The 27,465-nt window shown below is 37.4% G+C and overlaps 1 protein-coding gene across 2 annotated transcripts in view; it reads right to left on the bottom strand.

Moving 5' to 3' along the window:
• The window catches only part of DTWD2 (DTW domain containing 2), a 231,033-nt gene that overhangs the window by 177,106 nt on the left and 26,462 nt on the right, over positions 1 to 27,465 (bottom strand). For both annotated transcript variants that reach the window (XM_074382340.1, XM_003920674.4), the window contains exons 2-3: positions 16,930 to 17,020; positions 8,308 to 8,402 (exon numbers count right to left, since the gene is read on the bottom strand). In XM_074382340.1, coding sequence (XP_074238441.1) covers positions 8,308 to 8,402; positions 16,930 to 17,020 — 186 coding nt within the window. The remainder of the gene's footprint in view (positions 1 to 8,307; positions 8,403 to 16,929; positions 17,021 to 27,465) is intronic.

The raw sequence follows: 27,465 nt of genomic DNA, 5'->3' as shown, positions 1-27,465 counted from the left end.
AGATCACTTTAGGTCAGGAGCTCGAGACCAGCCTGGCTAACATAATGAAACCCTATCTCTACTAAAAATACAAAAAATTAGCCAGATGTGGTGGCGGGCGCCTTTAATCCTAGCTACTCAAGGAGGCTGAGGCAGGAGAATCACTTGAACCCGGGAGGCAAAGGATGCAGAGAGCTGGGATTGCACCACTGCATTCCAGCCTGGGCAACAGAGTGAGACTCTGCCTCAAAAAAAAAAAAAGAAAAAAGAAAAGAAACAGTAAAACTTAAGATGGAAAGCAGTGAAGTTCAAAATAGGAAGACAATAGAGAAAATCAATGAAATCAAAAGCTGACTGTTATAGAACAAACTGTGTCCTCCCCAAAATTTACGTGTTGAAGTTCTAACCCCTAGTAGCTCAAAATACGTTGGTATTTAGAGATAGATGAATTATCTTTAAAGAGGTGATTAAGTTAAAACGAAGCCATTATGGTGGTCCCTAATCTAATCTAACTGGTATGATTATAAGAAGAGGAAATTTGGACACAAAAGAAGAGCTGGCAGGGGCACACCTCTCCAGAGGAATAACCATGTGATCAGGCAATGACAGAGCAACCAACTGCAAGCCAAGGAGAGGCTTCAGGAGAAACCAAATCTACTGCCCTCTTGATCTTGGACTTCTACACTCAAGAACTGTGGGAAAATAAACTTCTCTTTGGCCACTCAGCATGTGGTATTTTATTAATGCAGCCCTAGCTAATTAATACACTGGTTCTTTGAAAAGATAAATTAAACTGATAAAAACTGCAGCTGAGGTTAAAAAAATAAAAAGGAACAAGACACAATTACCAATATCAGAAATAAGAAAGGGTGATCATTACTGATTCTATAATCATTGAGAGAATAATAAATACTACAAAAAACTCAATGCCCACAAATTTCATAGTTTGGATGAAATTAATTCCTTGAAAAATATAATCAAAACTCACAAGAGAAAAGAAAACTAAAAAGCTATATGTCTACTAAAGAAATGGAATCAATAATTAATAATCTTCTAAAAAATAAATCACCAGGCCCAAGCGGTTTCACCAGTGAATTCTCTCAAACATTTCAGGAAGAAAGGATATCAATTCTCTATAACCTCTTCCAGATAATGAAAACAGACAGAACACTGCCTAACTCATTCTATAAGGCCAGCATTACCCTCATATCGAAACCAAATAAAGGTATTACAAAAAAGGAAAACTATAGATTAATATCCTTTATGAACATAAAGGCAAAAATTCTCAACAAAATATTAGCAAATTAAATTCAAAGGTGTATAAAAAATTATCTACCATCACCAAATCAGATTTAGTACAGGGATGGAGGGCTAGTTTAACATTCAAAATCCATAAATGTAATCAACCACATCAATGGACTAAAGAAGATACATCAAAGGACTGTATCAATTCACAAAGAAAATGCATTCAACAAAACCCAAAGTCCACTCATGATTAAAACTCTCAACAAACTGGGAATAGGGGAGACTGGCCTCAATTTAATAAAGAACATCTGCAAAATACCTATAGCTAGCATTATACCTAACAGTTTCCTAAGATTGAGAACAAAGCAGGGACATACTCTCACCACTGCTGTTCAACCCCTAGCTATTGAAATAAAAGGGAACAAAAGACATACAAACTGGAAAGATGAAATGAAACCATCACTATTGCTCAGGTGACCTAATCATCTAGGTAGAAAAGCTCAGGGAACTGACAAAAGAGTGACAAAAGAACCTCCAAGAACAGCAGCAAGGTCACAAGATATGAGGTTAATATACAAAAGTCCATTTCTTTCCCACAAACCAGCAATGAAAAATTCACATTTGTAATTGCTTTAAATGCCATTAAAATAGCCCTCCAAAAATGAAATTCTGAGGTGTCAATCTAATAAAATATGTAAAGTACCTAAATGTGAACAACTACAAAACACTGATAAAAAGCAAAGAGGACCGGGTGCAGTGGCTCTCATCTGTAATCCCAGTACTTTGAAAGGTCAAAGCAGGAGGACCACTTTTGCCTAGGAGTTTAAGACTGGCCTGGGCAACATAGTGAGACCTTGTCTCTATTTAAAAAAAAAAAAAAAAAAAAAAGAGAGAGCAAAGAATATCTAAATAACTGCTTTAGATTTACAAAATTACTGGCCGGGTGCAGTGGCTCATGCCTGTAATCCCAGCACTTTGGGAAGCCAAGGCAGATGGATCACCTGAGGTCAGGAGTTCGAGACCAGCCTGACCAACATGGAGAAACCCCATCTCTACTAAAAATACACACAAAAAATTAGCTGGGCGTGGTGGTGCATGCCTGTAATCCCAGCTACATGGGAGGCTGAGGCAGGAGAACTGCTGAACCCAGGAGACAGAGGTTGCAGTAAGCCTAGATTGCACCATTGTACTCCAGCCTGGGCAACAAGAGTGAAACTCTGTTGCCAAAAAAACAAAAAAAGAGATTTACAATTATTGCAAAAACAGTACAGAAAATTCCTATATACACTACACCCAAATTCCCTTATTATCTAAAAGTAAACTACGTGAAAACAATAACATAAAAAATAGAAGGGGACTGCATGAAATTAATATTTTTATAAGGTTCTTTTGTTATATATTTATTGTATAACATTATTAATTCAAGATAAACTGTGACAAAGAATACATAGTATAATCCAAAGACTAACCACAAAAGGCATACCTAAAAAGCCAACAAATAAATAGAATGGAATGCTAAAAAAAATAAATTGATAACCCAGAAGAAGACATAAAAGAGGAACAAAAGATCAAATAACTGATAGGACTAACAGAAGACAAATATCAATACAGTATTCACTGGTAATGTAAAAAAAAAAACAAGTCAATAATTACATCCAGTGGAAATGAAATAAACTCTCCAATTAAACAACAGATTGTCAGATTAAATTTAAAAACCAAGACCCATAACATATAAACACTAGTACCCACACATAGTAGATTTTAAGACAAAGAGTATCACCAGAGATAAAGAGAGAGATCTGTGATATTGTGAAATATATATTTGGTCGTCTTTCCACTTCCTGGCATACAACTCCTAAAATCCTTAGAATCTCCAAAGTGTTGTGTTTTTTTTTTGTATGCTAATGTTGACTGACAGCTTCAGGGTGGGCTTAGTCACTGGAAAGACAAAGGGGAGGGAGAGTGGCTAAAGACCAAGTTGTTCACCCATGGCCAATGGCTTTATCAATCACAAATAATGAAACCTAAATAAAAACCTAAGAGGACAGGATTCCGAGAGCTGAACATGCAGCCATTCCCGGAGGGTAGTGCCCCAGGGAAGGCATAGAAGCTCCGTATCCCTTTCTCTGTACTTTGTACTACATATCTCATCTGTATCCTTTGTAGTAGCCATTATCATAAACTGCTAAACATTAAGTGTTTCCAATTAACTGAAGCCAAACCAAGAGTTGTGGAAGCCCCGACTTGAAGCTGATCAGTCACAAGTTCCTGAGGCCCAGACTTGCCAATGGTGTCTGAAGTGGGAAAAGGGCAGTCTTGGGAACTGAGCCCTCACCCTGTGCGATGTGACACTATCTCCAGTTAGATAGGGTCGGAATTGAATTGAAGGACATCCAACTGGCGTTATTACAAAATTTACTGCCTGCTTGCTTGCTTGCTTGTGGGGAGAATTCCTCACACATTTGGGGGTCACAGAAGTCTTCTGTGTTGAAGTTTGTGGTGTTGACCCCACAGCAGAGGAAAAACAGTGGAGCATTTTTCCAACAACATGTAATAATGATAAAAGGACCAATGCATCAAGTAAACATACCAACACTAACTACATGTTCACCTAAAGAGTTTTCAAATAGATGAAACAGAAATCAAAACAACAAAACGTAAAAATAAGCAAATCTCTAATTATTGCTGGAGATTTTAACATAATTTCCTTGCTATCTGAGAGAAAACATGCTCATAAAATCAGTCAAAATACAGAAGATTTGAACAACACTATCAACCATCTTGACCTAATTGATAATTTGTATAACACTACATCTGACAACTGAGAAATACAGTCTTGTCTTTTCTTTTTTTTTTTTTGAGACAAAGTCTTGCTCTGTCACCCAGGCAGGAATGAAATGGCGTGATCTTAGAAATGGAAGGGTTTTAACATGCAGAAATCAATCAATATAATCCACTATATTAACAGAATTTTAGAGAGATTCTACATGATCATTTCAATAGATGCATTTCATGAAACTCAACACTCACTCACTCATAAAACTCTCAGCACTTTAGAAACTGATAACCAACATTACAAAAATGAAGATGTGGAGATATACTGTATAACATGGTTATTCCAGTAAATGTATACTTGAAAATGGCCATGAGAGCAGGTCTTAAATGTTCTCACTGTAAAAAAAAAAAAAAATTTTTAAAGTAAACTATTATTATAAATGTGTTTAATACAGTTATTGCCTTGGCATTGATTTTAGGCCTGACATAAGTTATCTGTAATCCAACCCTGCCACCTTTGGCCTCGTTAAAACTCTCCCTCCCTGTGTGATGTTTGCCATATAGCCTACTTGTTTCCTCACTAACCCAAAACCCAACACATCCCATAGCTGCTGACCACAATAAAACCTAAAGGTCAAAACCAGAGTCATATGAATAAACTCCCCCTTCACACAGCTCTCTTTAAACTAGCCAGTCCACAACCCACAGGGAAATCCTAAGACATAACACCCACAGACCTTAATAGAGTCATAATCTCACAGGTCTCCCTTTCCCATCCACCCAATGGTTGAATCTCCTGCCGTTTCTAGACTTCCCTTTGGCCTTACATTGGCATTCTAACCTCTCTGGTAAATGTGTGTAATAAACTACTTTCCTTTCATGCATTTTGGCTTCACTTCCTCATTGTGTCTCACCTGACACAGCCATACTATAGTATTCTCAATATTACTGAACATCTTGAACAAGCAACTATGTGAGGTGATGGATATGTTAATTAGCTTGACTGTGGTAATCATTTCACAATGTATACATATCTCAAAACATCACACTGTATATGGTAAATATAACTTTTATCTATCAATTATGAGGGAATGTGTTCTCTTTCCAGGTCCATGAGGGGGCGTAGGTTTTTTGGGTTTTTTTGTTTGTTTGTTTTTGTTTTTTTGAGATGGAGTTTCGCTCTTGTTACCCAGGCTAGAGTGCAATGGCGCAATCTCAGCTCACCGCAACCTCCGCCTCCTGGATTCAGGCAATTCTCCTGCCTCAGCCTCCTGAGTAGCTGGGATTATAGGCACACACCACCATGCACAGCTAATTTTCTGTATTTTTAGTAGAGACGGGGTTTCACCATGTTGACCAGGATGGTCTCGATCTCTTGACCTGGTGATCCATCCACCTCAGCCTCCCAAAGGGCTGGGATTACAGGCACGAGACACCGCGCCTGGCCCTAGGGGGCATAGTTTTAAGGGCAAAAATTTCCCAGCACCATGCCCCACTCCCATCTCTCTCCATCAGGGAGATTTAACGGTTTATGTTTGAATTTCGTGGGTGCGGGAGGAAACTAAGAGTCAATCACCACAGAGGAAGTTTAAAGGAACTCCTTTCCAAAACTATACTGGTTTTGTTTTTTTGAGTTTTCTGCTACTATTGTTGTTGTTTGTTTTTAGATCCCGGTACATCAGAATCCTTTTTTGACAAGCCTTGGAAAGGTGACAGTATCTCTTTTTTCTCCCTCTATACGAAGGATGTATTTAAATAAGAATGCTGGTCAGTGGGACATTTTGTCAACTATGGGTACTGGGTGCTTAACTGTCTAATATTGCTATGTGAATGTTATATACAATTGTAAGGCTTTTGTCACTAAAGATTTTTATTCTGATTTTTCACAATCAAAGGTCATACGATATTGTATAGGCATGCTTTGTGGTGAACTATAGTAGCAATAATTTCTGTATCTGATCAAGAGTTTATTGCAGCCTTTCTTTTCCTATTCTCTCTTTTTTTAAGGGTTAGTATTAACAAATGGCAATGAGTAGAAAAGTTAACATAAAGATCTTAGAAGGAGAGGACTTACAGGACACAGATTTGTGATTCTTTGGCTATGACACTATTGGATGTGTTTCTAAAACCTTTTATTGAGCATTGTCAAATTTGTAAGCTGCATAGGGATGGACATCATATCTATAATGCCCTTCTATATGTGCTACCATAGATGTGACATTTTTGACCTTAATATCGTCTTTGAAAATGTTAAATTGAGAAACCTGTTAACTTACATTTTATGAATTGGCACATTGTATTACTTACTGCAGGAGATATTTCATTTTTAGCACAGTGCAAAAGTTCTTTAAAATGCATGTCTTTTTTTCTAATTCCATTTTGTTTTAAAACACATTTTAAATGTAGTTTTCTCATTTAGTAAAAGTTGTCTAATTGAAAAAATAATAATAATAAAGGAACTCCTTTCATTGGCCAGAGGAACTTGGGAAGGTGGGAATTTCTCCCAGGATAAATTTCCCTATTCCTTCACCCACAGTGGACTTCCAGCTCTCTGGAATCCCCTCCTACATGGTGGGAGCTCCCTTTCCCTTCTGGGATTTCCCCCTCTGGAATTCCCTTCCACACTCTTCATGGAAGTCTTTCTCTTCTTTTTTCTCTACCTAAATAAAATCAGCTTTCTGCAACACTTCTTGGGTCCAGTATTTACTTTTATGAGCACATGGTGCACCTGCAGTGGTCCTATCGCTTATTCTTTAAGAGACTGGAGGCCAAGAACCCACAGCATTCTCTCAGGGAAGCTGTGCCTCACCAGCACCCAGGAAAAAACCTAGTTACAAATTATACCTCAATAATGCTTGACCAATTCATAGTTAATAATATCATAGTTAATCATGTCCACAGCCAATATCATAGTTAATAATGTCCACAGAGACTGGGACCAAGGTAAAGGTGTTGGCTTTCACCATTTCTAATAAACGTTATACTAAAGTTACCAGTTATTGCAATGAGGCAAGAAAAAAAAAGGATAAGTATCAGAAAGAAAGAAATATAAATGATCCCATTTGCAGATGACTATGCTGCTTACATAGAAAGTTCCAGAGAATCTACAAAACAATTTCCACAACTAACAGATGAATTTAGAAAGTTACTGGATTCAGGGTTAATATATAAAAACCAACTGTTTTCTGATATACTGAAAGCAAAAATTTACAAAGGATACTTTTGGTTTTTTTTTTTTTTTAAAAAAAGGTGTATCTCTTTTAATCATTTCCCCATGATTTCATCATGTACTCTAACAAAAGCTGAAATTAATCATTCAGTTACCACACTTACATTGAAAGTTCTAAACTGCTTTAATTTAAAATTCATCAGCAAATAATAACTTACTGGCCAGGCACAGTGGCTCATGCCCGTAGTCCCAGCTACTCAGGAAGCTGAGGTGGGAAGATCACTTGAGGCCAGGAGGTGGAGGTTACATTGAGCCAAAATTACACCGCTGCACTCAAGCCTGGGCAACAAAGTGAGATCCTGCCTTGAAAAATAATAACAGCCAGGCATAGTGGCTCACGCCTGTAATCCCAGCACTTTGGGAAGCCAAGGCGGGTGGATCACGAGGTCAAGAAATCGAGACCATCCTGGTCAACATGGTGAAACCCCGTCTCTACTAAAAATACAAAAAAATCAGCTGGGCATGGTGGTGCGTGCCTGTAATCCCAGCTACTCAGGAGGTTGAGGCAGGAGAATTGCCTGAATCCAGGAGGCGGAGGCTGCGGTGAGCTGAGATCACACCATTGCACTCCAGCCTGGGTAACAAGGGCAAAACTCCATCTCAAAAAAAAAAAAAAAAGAAAAAGAAAAATAGTAACAATAATTTACTGAGTAAGCACCATATTAGGCACCGTAGGAAAAAAACTGAACTAAATCTAATACAAGAACCCTACCAAAAAAAAAAATGTTGTAGAATATATTTAAAAAAAAACAAGAACCCTACCATCTACCAGCTGGAAGGCACTTTTAACAAAAATGATATAAACACTAAGTATATTTGCCTTTTAAGCTAAACATATATTACTATGAAATTCAGATAATGCTATCATTCCTTAGTTGAAACTTTTTTTTTATTTGATTTTGTTTTGTTTTTGTCTTGTATTATCTTGTGTGGTCGGGGGTTAGCAGAACTTAAATTTTTTGACTATTTCCACTCTTTAGGCCACGAATAAGCTGAAAGAAATGAATGACCTGAAAGAAACAATTATTAAAGATCTGTATAGAAAAGAATCATTTACATTGCGCTAACAGTTAATTTACCTTTCTTCACTGAAGCGGCGACCGATCTTTACTTTGCACTTGTCCTGGGGGAGGCACGCTGCTAGTAGAGGAACTGTCCGCAATACTTTGTTTTCCTTTAATTAAAAAATGAATTGAAACATAGATTTTTACTTAGATATAAACACTTTTAAATATTTTATGATGAACATCTGATTTATAACTTTATGTATAAGTTTCACAAGTCTTTTATTAAAGACTACAGGTTAATAAAAAGAGGTAAAATTTCTTTGCTTTATCAGTATTAACAATAACATAAGCACACCTTTTTATTCTATTTGGGTATGTTTACGGGTTTACTGATCAAAGAAGATTACATTAATATATATAATGATTAAGATTATTAAAATGTAAATTTGTGTTTAGCTAAATTGAATCATTTATTCTGACAAGTTTTTTATTTCATGAGTAATTACACTTTGCACTATGTCAGCTTGAAGATAATTGCCTAGGTCTTTATGCCTCAAAAACAAGAAAGTGCTCAGAAAACAAAACAACGGGTTCTTCCCAGCATAGCCTCTTTATTTAAATTAAAAAGAAAACAAAACAATGGGACATGTCAAAGGGACAGAGAAACCAATCTCAAAGAGCTCCCAATCTCAAAGAGCTCCCAATGGCTAAAACTGAACAATTCGAGCAACAAAATAAATAATGCAATACTGGATTATAACCCAAAGTACAAATTAAGAGTCCAGAATGATATAAATAAATGACTTAATAAATAAATGGGGGAGAAGAAACAAATCTTCCTTACAAAAGAATTCCAAATACTAAATGTAAATACTTCCCCTTCTAGAACATGGAGCTTAATCTCTTCCTCCCACTTGAGTATGGCTAGATTTATGGCCTTGCTTCCAAAGAATATGGGGTATGGAAAGAAAACAAAAACAATAACTTTAGAGTGCAGAAATCTGGTGGCCATTTTTGAAAATGCCATTAACTCGACTATCGTGAGAGGTTTCTTCAATATTCTAGCTTCCAACACTGGAAACCATCTTTCTTGTTGCCATGAGAATTCTATCTTGAAGCCCATAGAGCCAAGTGATTAGTTACTCTGCCTTAGGTGGTTTTAGGACATTTTCTAATGTTTGATATAATGTTCTTCTCTCCTTACCATCACCATGAGACTGTGACACAGACTTAATCACTTTCTAAACCTTTATCAAAATAATACATGTATATATATCAAATTAAATAGGGCTAAAAGATTTAAAATGCCACAGTTGTTCCCAGATGTACTCCCCAGTACCACTTCGTGGAGGCAATCATTTTAACTCTTTTGGCTATTTCTTCTGGTAGTCATCTCCATATGGCCACATAATATACTGGGTTTTTTCCTATTTTTTGATTTATCAATTTTAGATATTATCTAAAAACTACCAATTATCATAACAGCTAATATTAAAGCACATATTTCTAAGTGCAATACACAGAGAGAGAAAGAAATATATCTTTTGTCATATCCACTTTACTAATGAGGAAACTGAAGCACAGAGATACTAATTAACTTGCCCAAAGTTAGAGTTTACAGAACTATTAAGAATTTGGCCGGACACGGTGACTCATGCCTGTAATCCTAGCACTTTGGGAGGCTGAGGCAGGTGGATCACAAGATTAGAAGATCACGACCATCCTGGCTAACAAACTGAAACTCCATCTCCATAAAAAATACCAAAAAAAATTAGCCAGGTGTGGTAGCACGTGCCTGTAGTCCCAGCTACTCAGGAGGCTGACGCAGGAGAATCACTTGAACCTGGGAGGCAGAGGTTGAAGTAAGCTGAGATCTCGCCACTGCACTCTAGCCTGGGTGACAGAGCAAGACTCCGTCTCAAAAAAAAAAAAAAAAGAATTTGAACTCAGGCAGTTGAGCTCCAGAGTCCTTAAGTAGTGCCTCTCATAACAAATGAGGATTTAGCTTTCTAACACCACTCCTTCGTCTCACATCTAATATTTTTATTTAAGTCAGTAAACAGTATTTGCATCTTCATGACTAAATATACATTGTTCACAAAGGCCAAATAGTTTAACATAAGATTTCTTTCTTGTAAAGCTTTTTGTTATTTTTGAGATAACTTTTCTGTTTTTATCCTTAAGTAATTTTATATACATGTGTAGGAGTTCAGTCATGGTGGTGGGAAAAACTGTAAAATGGATACAAACCCTCTTGGAAGGTTTGGCAAAGCCTTGGGAAGAAGTTTATGGCTGAAGGCAGCTAGTGTAGGACAAGTTACAAGAGAGTGCAAGGAAATTTATCCAGATTAGTTTGTTTACCTGTTTCCCCAGAAACCAAGCTTTGACCATCCTGAGAAAAACTGTTACCTATTCTGGAGATCCATAAAGTTAATTACCCACAAATAGTGTTTGCTTTAGGCCTTTGTCACTAAATCTATACTAAGTAAAGGCCCGTAGGCCCCCTTTTCAGGCTGCTTGGGCTGCTGACTCTTTATAGCACCCTCCACAGTGTCTGTGAGTGGCCTGGTCCCCTAGCCCACTCTTTCACTGGATATCTCTGTCTGAGTGCACATTTGTTCAACCGTCGCTGGGTCAGGGTCTGTGGGTCAGACCCAACATATATGTATACCTACTCTGTGAAATGCTCCATCATATCACCTCCATATCATCTCCTCCACCAAGTCTTCTTTTTCCAAAGCCCCCTCCAAGAGCCTATCCAAATGATTTTTAGTAACTTTTTGATGGGAGAGTGAGAAAACTAGCATATCCTTTTATTGAAAACGGTGTGCTAAAGTTAAGCACAGGTAGCCCATTATTAATAAGTCAGATGAAGACTGGAAGATTCCTTTGCTGAATATGGCCAGGCATGGTGGCTCATGCCTGTAGTCCCAGCTCTTAGGGAGGCAGTGCCTGGAGGATACCTTGAGCCTAGGAGTTTGAGACCTACCTGGGCAATACAGCAAGACCCCATTCTTAAAAAAAGAAAAATAATAATAATAGGAAATTCCTATGCTGAGAAGGAAAAACTGAAAGGATGTACTTGTATACACATAAAATATGTTTGTAGCACACACAATGATGAATGAATTAAACCATAGATTAATTATGCTAAAAACTAAATTTAAAACATTTGAGACCCGGGAAAAAAAGGCAGTTATGAATTCTGCTGCAGGACATGTAAATGTACCTGCCCAGTGGCTCTGAACAGAACAACAGAGCTCACGGCTCAGCACTTGAGTTCCCATAAGGGGCAGACCACCTCCTCAAGCAGCTCCCCATCCCCTGTATAACCAAAGAGACACCTCATAAAGGAGAGCTCAGACTAACATCTGGCAGGTATCATTCTGGAACAAAGATAACAGAAGAAGAAATTGGCAGCAACCCTTACTGTTCTGCAGCCGCTGCAGGTGATCCCCAGGCAAGCAGGATTTGGAGTAGACCTCCAATAGTCCTACAGCAGGGGGACCTGACTATTAGAAGGAAAACAAAGAAACAGAAAGAAATAACTTCATCAGCAACAAAATGGACATCCACTCAGAGACCCTGTCTGAAAGTCACCAACCACAAAGACCACAGGTAGATAAATCCACAAAGATGGGAAGAAACCAGCCAAAAAGGATGAAAATACCCAAAACCAGAACACCTCTCCTCCTCCAAGGGATTGCAACTCCTCACTAGCAAGGGAACAACAAGGCTGGATGGAGAATGAGTCTGATGAATTGACAGAAACAGGCTTCAGAAGGTGGGTAATAACAAACTTCTCTGAGCTAAAAGATCATGTTCTAACCCAATGCAAAGAAATTAAGAACCTTGAAAAAAAGTTTGATGAAATGCTAATGAGAATAAACAGCTTAGAGAGGCATATATATAAACTGATAGAGCTGAAAAACACAACATGAGAACTTTGCGTAGCATACACAAGTTTCAATAGCTGAATCGACAGTCAAATTCTACCAGACATACAAAGAGGAGCTGGTACCACTCCTTCTAAAATTATTCCAAACAATATTAAAAGAGGGAATCCTTTCCAAATCACTTAATGAGATCAATATCATCCTGATACCAAAACCAGGCAGAGACTCAACAAGAAAAGAAAACTTCAGGCCAATATCCATGAAGAACATAGATGCACAAATATTCAATAAAATACTGGCAAACCGATTGCAACAGCACATCAAAAACCTTATCCGTCACCATGAAGTAGGCTACATCCCCAAGATGCAAGGCTGGTTCAACATATGCAAGTCTATAAACATAATTCACCACATAAACAGAACCAAAGACAAAAAACCACATGATTATCTCAATAGATGCAGAGAAGGCCTTTGACAAAATTCAATAGCCCATATGCTAAAAACTCTCAATAAACTAGGTATTGAAGGAAAGTAGCTCAAAATAATAAAAGCTATTTATGAGAAACTTACAGCCAATATCATACTGAATGGGCAAAAACTGGAAACTTTCCCTTTGAAATCTGGCACTAGACAAGGATGCCCTCTCTCACCACTCCTATTCAATATAGTATTGGAAGGTCTAGCCAGAGCAATCAGGCAAGAAAAAGAAATAAAGCATATTCAGTTAGGAAAGGAGGAAGTCAAATTGTCTCTATATGCAGACGACATGATTGTATATTTAGAAGACCCCATCATCTCAGCCCAAAATCTCCTAAAACTGACAAGCAACTTCAGCAAAGTCTCAGTTTACAAAATCAATGTGCAAAAAACACAGGCATTCATATACACCAATAACAGACTTAAAGAGAGCCAAATCAAGAATGAACTGACATTCACAATTGCTACAAAGTGAATAAAATACCTAAGAATACTACTAACAAATAATGTAAAGGATCTCTTCAAGGACAACTAAAACCACTGCTCAACGAAATAAGAAAGTACACAAACAGATGGAGAAGCATTCCATGCTTATGGTTAGGAAGAATCAATATTGTGAAACTGGTCATACTACCCAAAGTAATTTATAGATTCAATGCTATCCCCATCAAGCTACCTATGACCATCTTCACAGAATGTGAAAAAAACACCTTAAACTTCATATGAAACCAAAAGAGAGCCTGCATAGCCAAGTCAATTCTAAGCAAAAAAAAACAGCATCACGCTATCTCATTTCAAACTATACTACAAGGCTACAGTAATCAAAACAGCATGGTACCAAAACAGAGATACAGATCAATGGAACAGAACAGAGGCCTCAGAGGCAATGCCACACATCTACAACCATCTGATCTTTGGCAAACCTCACAAAAACAAGCAATGGAGAAAGGATTCCCTTTTTAATAAATGGTGTTGGGAAAACTGGCTAGCCATGTGCAGAAAGCAGAAACTGGACCCCTTCCTGATACCTTACACTAAAATCAACTCCAGATGGATTAAAGACTTAAACATACGACCTAACACCATAAAATCCTTAGAAGAAAACCTAGGCAAAACCATTCAAGACATAGGCATAGGCAAGGACTTCATGACTAAAACACCAAAAGCATTGGCATCAAAAGCCAAAATAGACAAATGAGATCTAATTAAACTCCAGAGCTTCTGCACAGCAAAAGAAACAATCATTAGAGTAAACTGGCAACCAACAGAATGGGAAAAAATTTTTGCAATCTACCCATCTGACAAAGGACTTATATCCAAAATCTACAAAGAGCTAAAACAGATTTACAAGAAAAAAACAAACAAACCTATTCACAAGTGGGCAAAGGATACGAACAGACACTTTTCAAAAGAAGACATTTATGAGGCCAACAAACATATGAAAAAAGGCTCATCATCACTGGTCATTAGAGAAATGCAAATCAAAACCACACTGAGATACCACCTCATGCCAGTTAGAATGGCGGTCATTAAAAAATCTGGAGACAACAGATGCTGGAGAGGATGTGGAGAAATAGGAACATTTTTACACTGTCGGTGGGAGTGTAAATTAGTTCAACCACTGTAGAAGACAATGTGGCAATTCCCCAAGGACCTAGAAATAGAAATTCCATTTGACCCAGAAATCCCATTACTGGGTATATATCCAAAGGATTATAAATCATTCTAAGGACACATGCATACATATGTTCACTGCAGCACTTTTTACAATAGCAAAGATGTGGAACCAACCCAAATGCCCATCAATGATAGACTGGACAGGGAAAATGTGGCACATATACACCATGGAATACTATGCTGCCATAAAAAACGGTGAGTTTGTGTCGTTTTTAGGGACATGGATGAACCTGGGAGTCATTATTCTCAGCAAACTGACAAAGGAACAGAAAATCAAGCACCATATGCTCTCACTCATAGGTGGGTGTTGAAATGAGAACACATGGTGGGGAGCATCACACACTGAGGTCTGTTGGCGGGGACTCGAGGAGGCACAGTGTTGGGGAGGGAGTTGGGGAGGGATAACATGGGGAGAAATGCCAGATATAGGTGATGGGGATGGAGGCAGCAAACCACACTGCCATGTATGTACCTATGCAACAATCCTGCATGTCCTTTACATGTACTGCAGAACCTGAAATGCAATAAAATATATATATATATATATATATATATATATATATGTATAAATTTTTGAAAACTTTTTTTTTAAAAAGACTAAGCATAATGGCTCATGCCTGCAATCCTAGCACTGTGGGAGGCTGAGGCAAGAGCATTACTTGAGGCCAGGAGTTCAAGATCAGCCTGGGCAACACAGTAAGACTTGGCTCTATAAAAAATAGAAAGAAAATATTAACATTGCCACAAATCCATGAAACACCCACATTAAAAAAGCTATCTTGTGTCTGGAACCATACAACAATGAAAAGGCACCATATTGTGTATACTGCAAAATAAACGCAGTATTTGCCATCAAATGTCAAGTGGTTTGGATTTTTTTTTTTTAAGATAGGGTCTTGCTGTATAGCCCAGGCTGGAATGCAGTGACGCAATCAGAGCTCACTGCAGCCTAAACTACTGGGCAGAAGGGATCCTCCTATCTTAGCCTCCCAAGTAGCTAGGCCTATAGACATGCACCACCACACTTGGTTAATTTCCTTTACTTGTTTGTAGAGATGGGGTCTCACTAATGTTGCCCAGGCTAGTCTCAAACTCATGGGCTCAAATGATCCTCCTTCCTCAGCCTCCCAAAGTCAGGCCTCCTCAAAAGTCAGGCTTTGAGTTTGCTGCTAGCCTCAAATGTCAGGTTTTAACCAAAATTGGTATGGCCAACAAGCTATCATTTTACATAAATTTGAGCTGTACATGTTTTAAGTTTAACTGCAATAAAATAGTGCTAGTGACCAAATTGTCAAAATCCTGACAAAAGCATGATGCTGTTGAGACTGAGGAAAAGGTTGCCCACCAAATGGAGTAGTTAACACTTTGCAATAAAAGAAAAAGTGTTTTTAAGTCTGAGGCATAAGAATTGCTTGTCCCAGGAGGCACAGATTGCAGTGAGCTGAGATTGTGCCACTGCACTCCAGCCTGGGTGACAGAGGGAAACTCTACTTCAAAAAAAAAAAAAAGTGTTTTATCATTTGAAAGAGAGAAAAGATTAATTTCTTTTGTTTTATTTCTCTTGGTTTTTTTTTTTTTTTTTTTGAGACACAGTCTTGCTCTGTCACCCATGCTGGAGTGCAGTGGTGCAATCTCAGCTCACTGCAACCTCTGCCTCACAGGTTTAAGCAATTCTCCTGCCTCAGCCTTCTGAGAAGCTGGGACTACAAGTATCCAGCTAATTTTTGTATTTTTAGTAGATATGGGTTTTATCATGTCGGCCAGGACGGTATCAATCTCCTGACCTCATGATTCACCTGCCTCAACCTCCCAAAGTACTGGGATTACAGGCATGAGCCACCACGTCTGGTCGATTAATTTCTTTTATGTCTCTGTTAAAGTCTTCGACTGACACAGACTTTGGAAATTTAAAAAATAATTATACCTTCTTAGAAAGCCTGATTGGGTCTATGATTCTCAGTTCCTAAATACTGAAAGACTTTTAACTATACATTGCACTAACTACATTTCATAGTATGCATTGAGTAGCTTTCTATTAATTATAATTTATGGTTTTCTATGACCTCCTTCCTCCCCGCTTCATTACGCAGCTGATCAAGAGTTACAAACACACATATACACTGGTACATATGCATAATTTTACCCATACAAGAGAGTACTGATTTTAAAATCTTTACATATAACATGCATTATAAAATATACATGTTCCTTCTTTTCATCTAAAGTAAACCAAAAATTTATTTATACATTCACACTGTACGACTAAAATTGTCAGTTACCTCTACTGTAGCAAGAAAAGACATCAAGGAACATAAGCTATGACCAAAATTTTAAAAGCAATGATTTTCTTAGCTCTTTACTCACAAAAATCTCATTTTTTCTTCACACAAAATTGTTGGAGTTTTAAATTGCTGTACTATTCAGTAACATAATTTTATGAAATGTTATCTCTCTCTCTAAAGCACATGATTCTATACTATCATATGAAATTAAAAAGAAACTATCTTTTCCAAAAGAGAAAGCATTTATCATCAACTTCTTTTCAGAAATACTAAAGAGCTGGTAAGGATAAATATGTTTATCTTGGTGTTTCCTCTTGTGGACTCACATTCTGCTTGAAATGGTGTATTTTACAAAATCTTACCTCTGCTGGATGCTGAATTATATACAAGTGGGTAGAGATAGGCAGAGGGTGCGCTGGGAGAAATGGACACAAACACACTTTCTGAGGTCGGCTAAAAGGGAAAAAGAAAAATAAAGCTGGTAAATTTTTAAAATACAATAACAATTTACTTAAATGAACTTAATCTCACTGCATTTGTACAAAGAGGTTTGCTAAAGCTGCATTCTTTTCAAAATAAAATACCAAGAATGAATTTAATCAATCAGACTTTAGACATGAGAATTTGGAGAAGATTCAAGTAAATTCTTTACCACTTATGTAGATTAATGCACCTCAAAAAAAATCTTATCTTAGTTATATTTAGAGAAGGAATACCTATAAGTCACCTGGTCCCTTTATTCAAAAAAGACACTTGTAATTTGCATTCCAAATCAAGAAGAGATCCCACATCAGAGAGAAACCTGGCAACCCTTCTATATCATTTGAAGTTGAGTAAACAATAAGATGATAAAATATTAAAATACAAATACCATCTAGAGAAAAATACTAATCAGACTTAGCCATCAATCAATACAATTTTGTTTATCAATTGTGAGAATAAACCCAAAACAGACACAACCAAATTATATTTGGCTAGAATATACTAAAAGAGTATTTGCCTTTCCCATTTAACTTATCCTTTGTTACTCTTTACATTGTCATTTTTATTTTACTTGCTTTTTAGTGCTTTACTATTGTTTAGGTAACTCTTACACACAGTACAAAGTTCGGATAGAATTAAAGGGTATACTTCTTATCTCTGTCCTTCAGCCTATGGTAGTCTTTTCCTTTAGGGGCAACCAATGATCAGTTTTTTATGTGTCCCTCCAAAGGTACTGTATGAATAAACATTTATATTTTACCATTAAATCTTATATTTGGTATGCATATTTATAATGTGAAATTCATTAGGCAGCCAGAGTCCAGATATGGGAGTAAATTTTTCACAAATGATCACAGGCCAATGTTATATGCCATTACAATAGTATACAAACAAATGTTATTTGTTTGTAAATGGAATTCCCAATAAATAGCGTACACACTACTACAAAGCTGATCACTGTCAACTCTTTCCTCAACTTTACGTACATGGAATTTTAGACTGAGGTTAAAAAAAAATGTTTATTAATAAATCATAGAGTGTGGGTAAATTGGCTTAAACATCTGTTATATATATATATCTTCTCATTCTGTAAGAAACTGTCAAATCTATGCTCTGGATGAAGAAATGATCTAAATATCTTAGGCAGAAGTAAAATCACATGATATATGACCCCACCTTTTCTTTCCAACCCCACTGAACTTGGAAGGAAAGATTGACCCAAGGAAAATCAATACACCTGATTTCCAGTGACTTCTGAGATGATTTGATGATTGCTCTGCCCCACACTCTATTTCCTCTCAGGAATATGAGGAGATTCATGAGATGGGAAGTCTTTCTGTGGTCACAAGAGGAAACACAAAAGAGGGGCAAACAGCAATTGATGGAACTGGGTGCACTGACAAACAGACCGAGGACTGCTATAAGAAAGGATTCCTTACTCAGTACAAAGAGGAACAGGATGAGGTACATTCAAATTCTAAAAAATAAGGTTCTGATTCTTTATATTATTTGTTTGTAAATGGAATTCCCAATAAATAGCATACACACTACTACAAAGCTTATGGTTAATCAAAACCATAAACTAAAACGATTCAAAAAATAAATACATCGTGCAACTGAAGAATCAAGTAAAAACTGATGTTTCTCCAACATAACCAGGCAAATTTAAATAAAGTATCTATATCCTAATAGTATTCCAATGTGGTGGGTGGGATTTTTGTGGTGGGTAAGTTCGACTTTGAACTTTTAAAAATCTATTTAAATTTTGACTGAAGAAAAGCTGTGAGTCCACAAACATTAGCTTTAATCTATTAAAAAAAAAAAAAAAACAACGAATTTCACTCTGTTACCAGGCTGGAGTGCAGTGGCACAATCTCAGCTCACTGCAACCTCTGCCTCCCGGGTTCAAGAGATTTTAGTGTCACAGCCTCCTGAATGACTGGGCTTACAGGCACACATCACCATGCCCAGCTAATTTTTTATATTTTTAGAGAGAGAGGGTTTCACCGTGTTGGCCAGGCTGGTCTTGAACCTCTGACCTCCAGTGATCAGCCCACCTCAGCCTCTCAAACTGCTGGTGAAACAGAAAATTTTCCTTGACCCCCTTCCCAGATCTCATGACAGGAGTGCCTTGCTTACTCAGCCCACAGCTCTCAACCCCTGAAGCCCTAGAGGGTGTGTGTTACGGTGCTGTTTTAGCTTTACACCCGCACCTGTGGCACCCAAGCTCTTGTTTGGCATCCAGGAAAAATCAGGTCACACGAATTAATTGGAGGGTGGTAAACATGGAGGACTTTATTGCTGATGAAAGAGGCTCTCAGTGGGAAGGAAAGTTGGAAGAGAGATGGAATGGGAAGGTGATCTTCCCCTGGAGTCCATCTGTCCCTGGCTGGACTCCTCTCTGAAGCAATGCAGTCAGCCATCCCTCTCAAGTCAAGCTACTTTTCTCCAACTTCAAACTGCAGTCTCCACTGTACAGCTGCCTTTCCTCTTCTCCCCTTCTCTTCTCTCTGCCGGTTGAGTCAGGGGTTTTTCTGGGTACCGGATGGGGGTGGAAAGGGCCATGTGTGGTTTCTGAAAAGGCAGCATTCGAGTGGGAAAACAGAAATGCATGTTCTCACTTTGGGACACAGTTCCAGGCTGGAGGATGGGGCTTCACCAGGGACCTTGCTCTTTTCTGCCTAGAATTTCTCTGCCTCCTGTTCCTATCACTGGAATTATAGGCGTGAGCCACCATACTCAGCCAACTTTAATCTTTTACAGATAAAAATCCTAATATGATAGTATCCTGTGTTGCCCCAATGATATTTTACCTAAAAGGCTGATTATTTTTAATAAATGGGTTTCATTTTAATTTAGCACCAAAGAGTTAATATCAAGCCACAAAACTTTTGATGTGAACTTGCTTTGCTAATCATTTTCGATGACAATATTTTGAAAGAATTTAGTTCATGTATGTGCTTGCAAATAAGGTATAATCTTGCAAGATATTCAAGATTGCTCTGTCACTGGGCGTGAATGAAGTAGGTTTCTTTGTATCACTGGGCATTTGAAAGAATATATAAAAAGCACAGGATGACTCCTAACTGGTATGTAATGTTTCCAACTTTGCTATTTGAAAGTTCAAAGCCAGTCTGACTCTTGATCCTTAAATATGTGCTTTTTCTCCTCTCCAGAAGCTTTGAAGATCCCTTTGTCTCTGATGTTCTGAAGTTTCACAATCATGTGTGTTGGCATAAGTCTTTCCCCATTCTGTTCTGAGTGGATCCTTAGGTTCTAGAAATTGATTTCTTGCAGAACTATTTATTGATGACCTACTGTGTGTCTGGTTCTATTCTAGGCAATGATCAAACATACAAAATCCTTGCCATGGAGGATATCACATTATAGGTAGATATTGGACATTCTGTAGTGATCCAACAACTTCCTTATTTTTTTTCCTCTTCAATTTCCATCTTCTTGTCTTTCTGTTCTTCTTCCTCAAAGAGTCTTCAATTTCATCTTCCAACTCATTTATTAAAGTTTTTGCTCCTGCTATATGTTCAGTTTTCAAGGGCTCTGTATTATTTCATAAGCACATAACTTCCCTTCTCTCTGAATATTATCTTTAACAGTTTTATTATTTATTTATTTTACTTCTTGCATTATCTCAATACCTCTACATTTTGTTGTCCTGGTTATTTCTTTTGGTCTCTATTTTTTTCATTTTTCTTAAATTTTCTTTTTATTGCATTTTAGGTTTTGGGGTACATGTGAAGAACATGCAAGACTGTTGCATAGGTACATATATGGCAATGTGATTTGCTGCCTTCCTCGCCATCACCTATATCTGGCATTTCTCCCCATGCTATCTCTCCCCAACTCCCCACCCACCGCTGTCCTTCCCCTATTTCACCTCCAACAGACCTCAGTGTGTGATGCTCCCCTCCCTGTGTCCATGTGTTCTCATTGTTCAACACCCACCTATGAGTGAGAACATATGGTGTTTGATTTTCTGTTCTTGTGTCAGTTTGCTGAGAATGATGGTTTCCAGATTCATCCATGTCCCCACAAAGGGCACAAATTCATCGTTTTTTTATGGCCGCATAGTATTCCATGATGTATATGTACCACATTTTCCCTGTCTAGTCTATCATCGATGGGCATTTGGGTTGGTTCCAGGTCTTTGCTATTGTAAACAGTGCTGCAATGAACATTCGTGTGCCTGTGTCCTTATAGTAGAACAATTCATAATCTTTTGGATATATACCCAGTAATGGGATTGCTGGGTCAAATGGAATTTCTATTTCTAGGTCCTTGAGGAATCGCCACACTGTCTTCCACAATGGTTGAACTAATTTACACTCCCACCAACAGTGTAAAAATGTTCCTATTTCTCCACATCCTCTCCAGCATCTGTTGTCTCCAGATTTTTTAATGATCGCCATTCTAACTGGTGTGAGATGGTTTCTCAATGTGGTTTTGATTTGTATTTCTCTAATGACCAGTGATGATGAGCGTTTCTTCATATGTTTGTTGGCCTCATACATATCTTCTTTTGAAAAAATGTCTGTTCATATCCTTTGCCCACTTTTGAATGGGGTTGTTTTTGTTTTTTTCTTGTAAATCTATTTTAGTTCTTTGTAGATTCTGGATATTAGCCTTTTGTCAGATGGGTAGATTGCAAAAATTTTTTCCCATTCTGTTGGTTGCTGATTCACTCTAATGACTGTTTCTTTTGCTGTGCAGAAGCTGTGGAGTTTGATTGGGTCCCATTTGTCTATTTTGGCTTTTGTTGCCAATGCTTTTGGTGTTTTCGTCATGAAGTCCCTGCCTATGTAAAAGGCTGATTTCTAACCTTTGGTAATGAGCTACCTATTATACTATGTTTTTATAATATATATTATCATTCATCAAATGTGTTATGCAATATTTGTTATTAAAGTGAGTCTAACTTCAATTCACTTTGGGGATTTTTAGAACTATATAAAACCTCAATATAACTGAAGTTCCTCAATAGTATCACAAAATCAACTTATTTGAACTGCCCTTTTTAAACCTTCTACAAAAATTGTTAATTTATCCTCAATGGACTCAGTGAAAATGTCAAATGAGATGAATTTTTTTCTTTTTTGAGACAGGGTCTCACTCTGTCACCCATACTGGGGCTGGGGTGCAATGGCACAATCATAGCTCACTACAGCCTCTAACTCCCAAGCTCAAACAATCCTCCCACCTCACGCTCCCAAGTAGCAGGTGGAACTAGAGGTGCACACCACCACACTTGGCTAATTATTTATTTTTTTGTAGAGACAGGGTCTTGCCATGTTGCCCAAGCTGGTCTCAAACTATCCTCCTGCCTTGGTCTCCCAAAGTGCTGGAATTACAGGCGTGAGCCACTGGGTATGGAATTCTTTTAAATAATAAATCAAACTATAATATTTTAGCCTTTTAAAATGCAGCTTTGAATATCTAAATAAGAGCCAAGTATGGTGATTCATATCTGTAATCCTAGCACTTTCAGGGACCAAGGCAGGCAGATCACTTGAGCACAAGAGTTCGAGACCAGCCTGGGAACATAACAAGATGCCAAGCACGATGGTGGGCACCTGTAGTCCTAGCTACTTGGGAGGCTGAGGCCAGAGGATCACTTGAGCCCAGGAGATTGAGGCTGCAGTGAGCTATGACTATACCACTGCACTCCAATCTGGGTGACAGAATAAGATCCTGTCTCAAAAAAAGAAAAAGAAAATAATAGAAAGTTGAAATAATTAAATATAATTCTCTACAAAAATCAAGTTATCTTCGTATCCTAGAAACTTTAAGAACATTTACAAACTCTGCTCCAAAAGTCTATTTAAAAGTTGGTTCTCTGGATTCTTAGCCCACAACAGCAAGTCTTTAACCTATAAATCTGTGCAATATTTGCAACATTATTTTAAGTACAGTATCCAACCAGGACTATATTGTTTATGCTCCAGGACACACCTCTCATCTTGTTTTCAAGTCTCTGTTACTTTCAGGGCTGAATTCACTTTCTTTTATTTTAGTCATATGTATTTCCTTTAGATTCCTATTAATACTTCTAGTTAAACACTTGGCCACATATGACAAAATTTTGTTTTCACATCTTTCTCTCACTTCTAGATGGTGAACACTCTAAGAGCAGGGTTTTCATTTAATTTTGTATCCCCTAGTACAGTGATTCCCAAACTTTTGCTATTATCAGAATCACCTAGAGGACTCATTATACTAGATAGCAGAGGCCCAGCCCTCAGAGCTTCTGATTCAGTAAACCTGAGAATGTGCGTTTCTAACAAATTCCTAGATGGTGCTGATGCTGCTGGTGGGTAAGGAGTGAGGGGGTGAAGAATGTGAAGACCACAGTTTGATGTGCAAGGCTCTAGAGGTGTCTGCTCCAGTGGGATTTTTTTTATATAAGTGAAAAAATTCATTCGTATCTATATCCCACCCACATATCCATTCTTGTCTACACCTGAAGGCTGCCAAAGCTTGATCAACTTTTGTGAGAAGTAGTAATTAAAGAATAATAAAAAACAAAGCTATGGACAAAAGGGCTTATCCAAAACCCTTCCCTCTGCTTGAAAATTTGATCTTGCTTAACTAACTAGCTCTGTTACCCTGGCAACATGAAGCCCACATTGCTAAGCAATACTATACCTGATTTCAATGACCCCTGGACTGGTAGATAGAATGCATATGGGCTGCAGACCTATAAAGACCCTGTGATGAGACCATACTTTGGGCTTCCCTAAATTAGAACCCTAGAAACTTTCTAGAGAGTTGTTACAAAAGAGGTTGGCTCCTGTGGGCATAAAGCTATTAGGCTATCATATCTGCCTAGTGTGGAACATATCACCTTCCACTTGAGCTGGACTGCTATGCCAGACTGCCACAAGGATGCCAGCAGAAAAGGATTATCTACGATTGCTCTACAATGCTACGAATGCAACTTGTGCCTCCTGGCCTATATCCTTCTGGTATTAGGTGTGGCCTAAAGTAGTCTTATGCACCTGAATGTCTAGCAACTGGTGCTCTGCCTGGTATCTTATCCCAGATATCTGCAGAACTTGATGATTCACTTAGTCTAGGTCTTTGCTCCAGTGCTCCATTCTAAAATAATCCAAGGCTGGGCATGGTGGCTTATGCCTGTAATATCAGCATTTTTCGGAAGCTGAGGAGAAAGGATCACTTAAGCATGAGAATTTGAGATCGGCCTAGGAAACACAGCAAGATTTCATCTTTACTAAAAATTTAAAAATGAACCAGACACGGTGGTGCACACCTGTAGACTCAGCTACTTGGGAGGTTGAAGCAGGAAGATAGTTGAAGCCAAGTTCTTTGAGAATGCAGTGAGCTATGATCATAGCACTGCACTCCAGCCTGGGCGAAGGTGGGAGAGAGAGAGAGAGACAGAGACAGAGAGAAAGAGACAGACAGATTGACCCTGGCGATCAATCAATCAAACAATCCATCTCTTCTCTTACTATCACTCTCTATTCCCTTATTCTGATAGACTTTTCTTCACAGCATTTTACAACTATTTGACATTGTGTTATTTGAATATGGCTTTCCTTTTCTATAATAAAAGCTACATGGAGGCAAGGACTTAGCCTACCTTTTTCACTGCTATATCCCCAGCAAATGTTATAGAAGGCACTCAACAGATATTGCTGATACATAAAGAAATATCTTTTTTTTTTTTTTTGAGACAGGTGTCACTCTGTCACCCAGTGTGGAGTGCAGTGGCATGATCTCAGCTCACTGCAACCTCCGCCTCCCAGGTTCAAGCAATTCTCTTGCCTCAGCCTCCTGAGAAGCTGAGATTACAGGTGTGCACCACCACTCCTGGCTAATTTTTGTATTTGAGTAACGAATGTATTTTTGGATTTTTTTGAAGAGATGGGGTTTCTCAAACTCCTGGCCTCAAGTGATCCACCCTCCTCGGATTCCCAAAGTGCTGAAATTACAGGCATGAGCCACCACGCCCAGCCTGAAGAAACATCTTACATTCCCTCTTCTCTACACTTAGAATGCTTTTCTCCTCCTATACAATGTTCTATCCCATTCTTTCATTTTCTTATTTAACATAGCTTGATTTCTCCTTTATGTTCTGTCTAGTATTTATAATACATCTGTATTACAAATGAAATTCAGAGTGTCAGGTCTTCCTTTTTTATACTTTGTGATCATTTTTGATAAGTGATCACATATAAAAGGCAAAAATATTAACTGAAAAAAGTTACAAAAAATAGCTAAGCAATTCATGTATAAACATTGTGTGATTTAAGGTAAAACTAATTGCTTTGACTCATGATTTTATATGCTCACAAAACATCACTACCTATTTATTTTAAAGCATATTTTATTTACTAACCTAATTTTAATTACACTTCCTTCAAACTAATAAAACTGTAGTTACTTAAAGCATTTCAACTAGCTTTATATTTAGCAAGTTTCTTTATGAGATGTATTTCTGCCTATTACCTTACTATCAATCTTTCCTCCCCAACAATGCTCTGCATGCATGATAATGATTAGCTGACCAACTGTAAATACACCATCTCTTCCTAAACTAGTGGGTAAGTGCAGAGTTACTGCTCTCCTCATTCTAAAACCTCTTTAGAAAGTTTAAATATTTAAATTAATAATGGATTGAATAATTTATAAATTCAACAAATTTTTATTCAAATATTTACTGCATACCCAAGTGCCAGATATTAGTCACTTGGGACAATAAAATGAACTAAGATTTCTACCCTCATGGAGCTTATTTGTTCTCACTGTGCCAGAAATAAATTTTTTAAAGTTCCTTGCTTCTCCAGGCACAGTAGTGTGCACCTGTAATCCCAGCTACTCAGGAGGTTGAGGCAGGAGGATCACTTGAGTCCACTTTTGAGGCTGTAGTAGTACACCCAGTGAATAGCCACTACACTCCAGCCTGGACAACACAAAAAGACCCCTATCTCTTAAAAAAAAAAAAAAAAAAAAAAGTTCCTTGCTTCCCATGAACTATTACACTTGACAGGCAAAAAATACCACATAATTATATATATAAATTGATTATTTAATAATGAATATTTGCTTTTTTAAAATCAAATTACTTCTAGAATTTATATAGACGTGAGGAATAAAAATTAATATCTAAAAGAATACAAACTGGTAAATTGGGTATAGACTTGGGAAATAACTATTAAAATATCACTGGCAGTGTTACCATCATGCTGTGTGACCTTGGGCAGTTCACAGATTTTTAATTTCCTGCCTCACAAAACTGGTAACAAAAAGGCAACAAGAAAGTTTTGGGGAATAACTCCTGCACTACAGACAAACATTCTGCCTATTATTTTGAGCTAATTAATAACAGAAAAAACAAAATAGGTGCTGAGATTTTTCCCTTCTCTGTATTTATAATGTATTTACAATGTGTTTTTCTGCTCAGGGGGTTTACCTTCTTTAAAACCTATACAACCCAATTAATGTTAATTACAGTCTTAAAATATAAATGAAACCTTCAAATCATTTCCCCAAGGATATTTTATGAAATAAGCTTCTTCTTCTTTTCTCATTAAGGATGTAGAAATAAATACATGGGCTTCCTGTCGCACTGAGACTGACTCGCTTCCTAAACAAATGCTGTAATACAAAGGTAATGTATTACTCTAGGCATACGATCTCTGACAGTCTGTGGGCTAATAAAATTATATCTGACATATGACTAGAAATGCTACGACCTATAAAAACATCTTTTAAAACTTTAATTAAATTTCTTATATAATATTCACTGAAAGCTTTTTTCTCAAAGTACTGATTTTAATCAAGATAATCTCAAATAAGTAAACTGTAAAGGTTAGTGAACAGATTTACAAGTACTCTTTTTAAAGGATTTATTTTACCTTCTAAATAAAAGCAAATGTGGAACCCAGAAAAATAGTGCAGCTCAAATTTACCAACACTTAACAAAATTTTTATGCTCCCAACAGAGTGAAAAAGCAAAGAACAAAACGTTTCATAGTTTTTCACTGAACTAGTTGAATACACTGCATTACATATAAAAATGGCAAAAATTTTCCAATTTTAAAACTGGCTTTGGAAAACTAAATACCATAGTGCCCTCTGCTGTCTTTTTAAAGAAACTCAAATGATCTGTAAGATAAAGTCATTTTCAAGTTTCTGTAACTATATATTCAACATAACCAATAAAGGTAGAAACAGCTTTACAATATTAATATTAATTACAATATTAATATTATGATTTTCATCTCCAAAATAGAAGTAGTTAACATCTTCCATATCTGACTGCTTCAAGTATAAATAATAATATTCCCATACCCTCCAAAATTGTTTTCCTTACTAGATTCTCATAACTGGCTTCAGGAGTAGAGGAAGGATAGACTTAGAAAAAAAACACTGCT

Source organism: Saimiri boliviensis, chromosome 1, assembly GCF_048565385.1.
Source record: "Saimiri boliviensis isolate mSaiBol1 chromosome 1, mSaiBol1.pri, whole genome shotgun sequence".
NCBI lineage: Eukaryota > Metazoa > Chordata > Mammalia > Primates > Cebidae > Saimiri > Saimiri boliviensis.
This window is presented reverse-complemented; position numbering and strand designations above follow the sequence as displayed.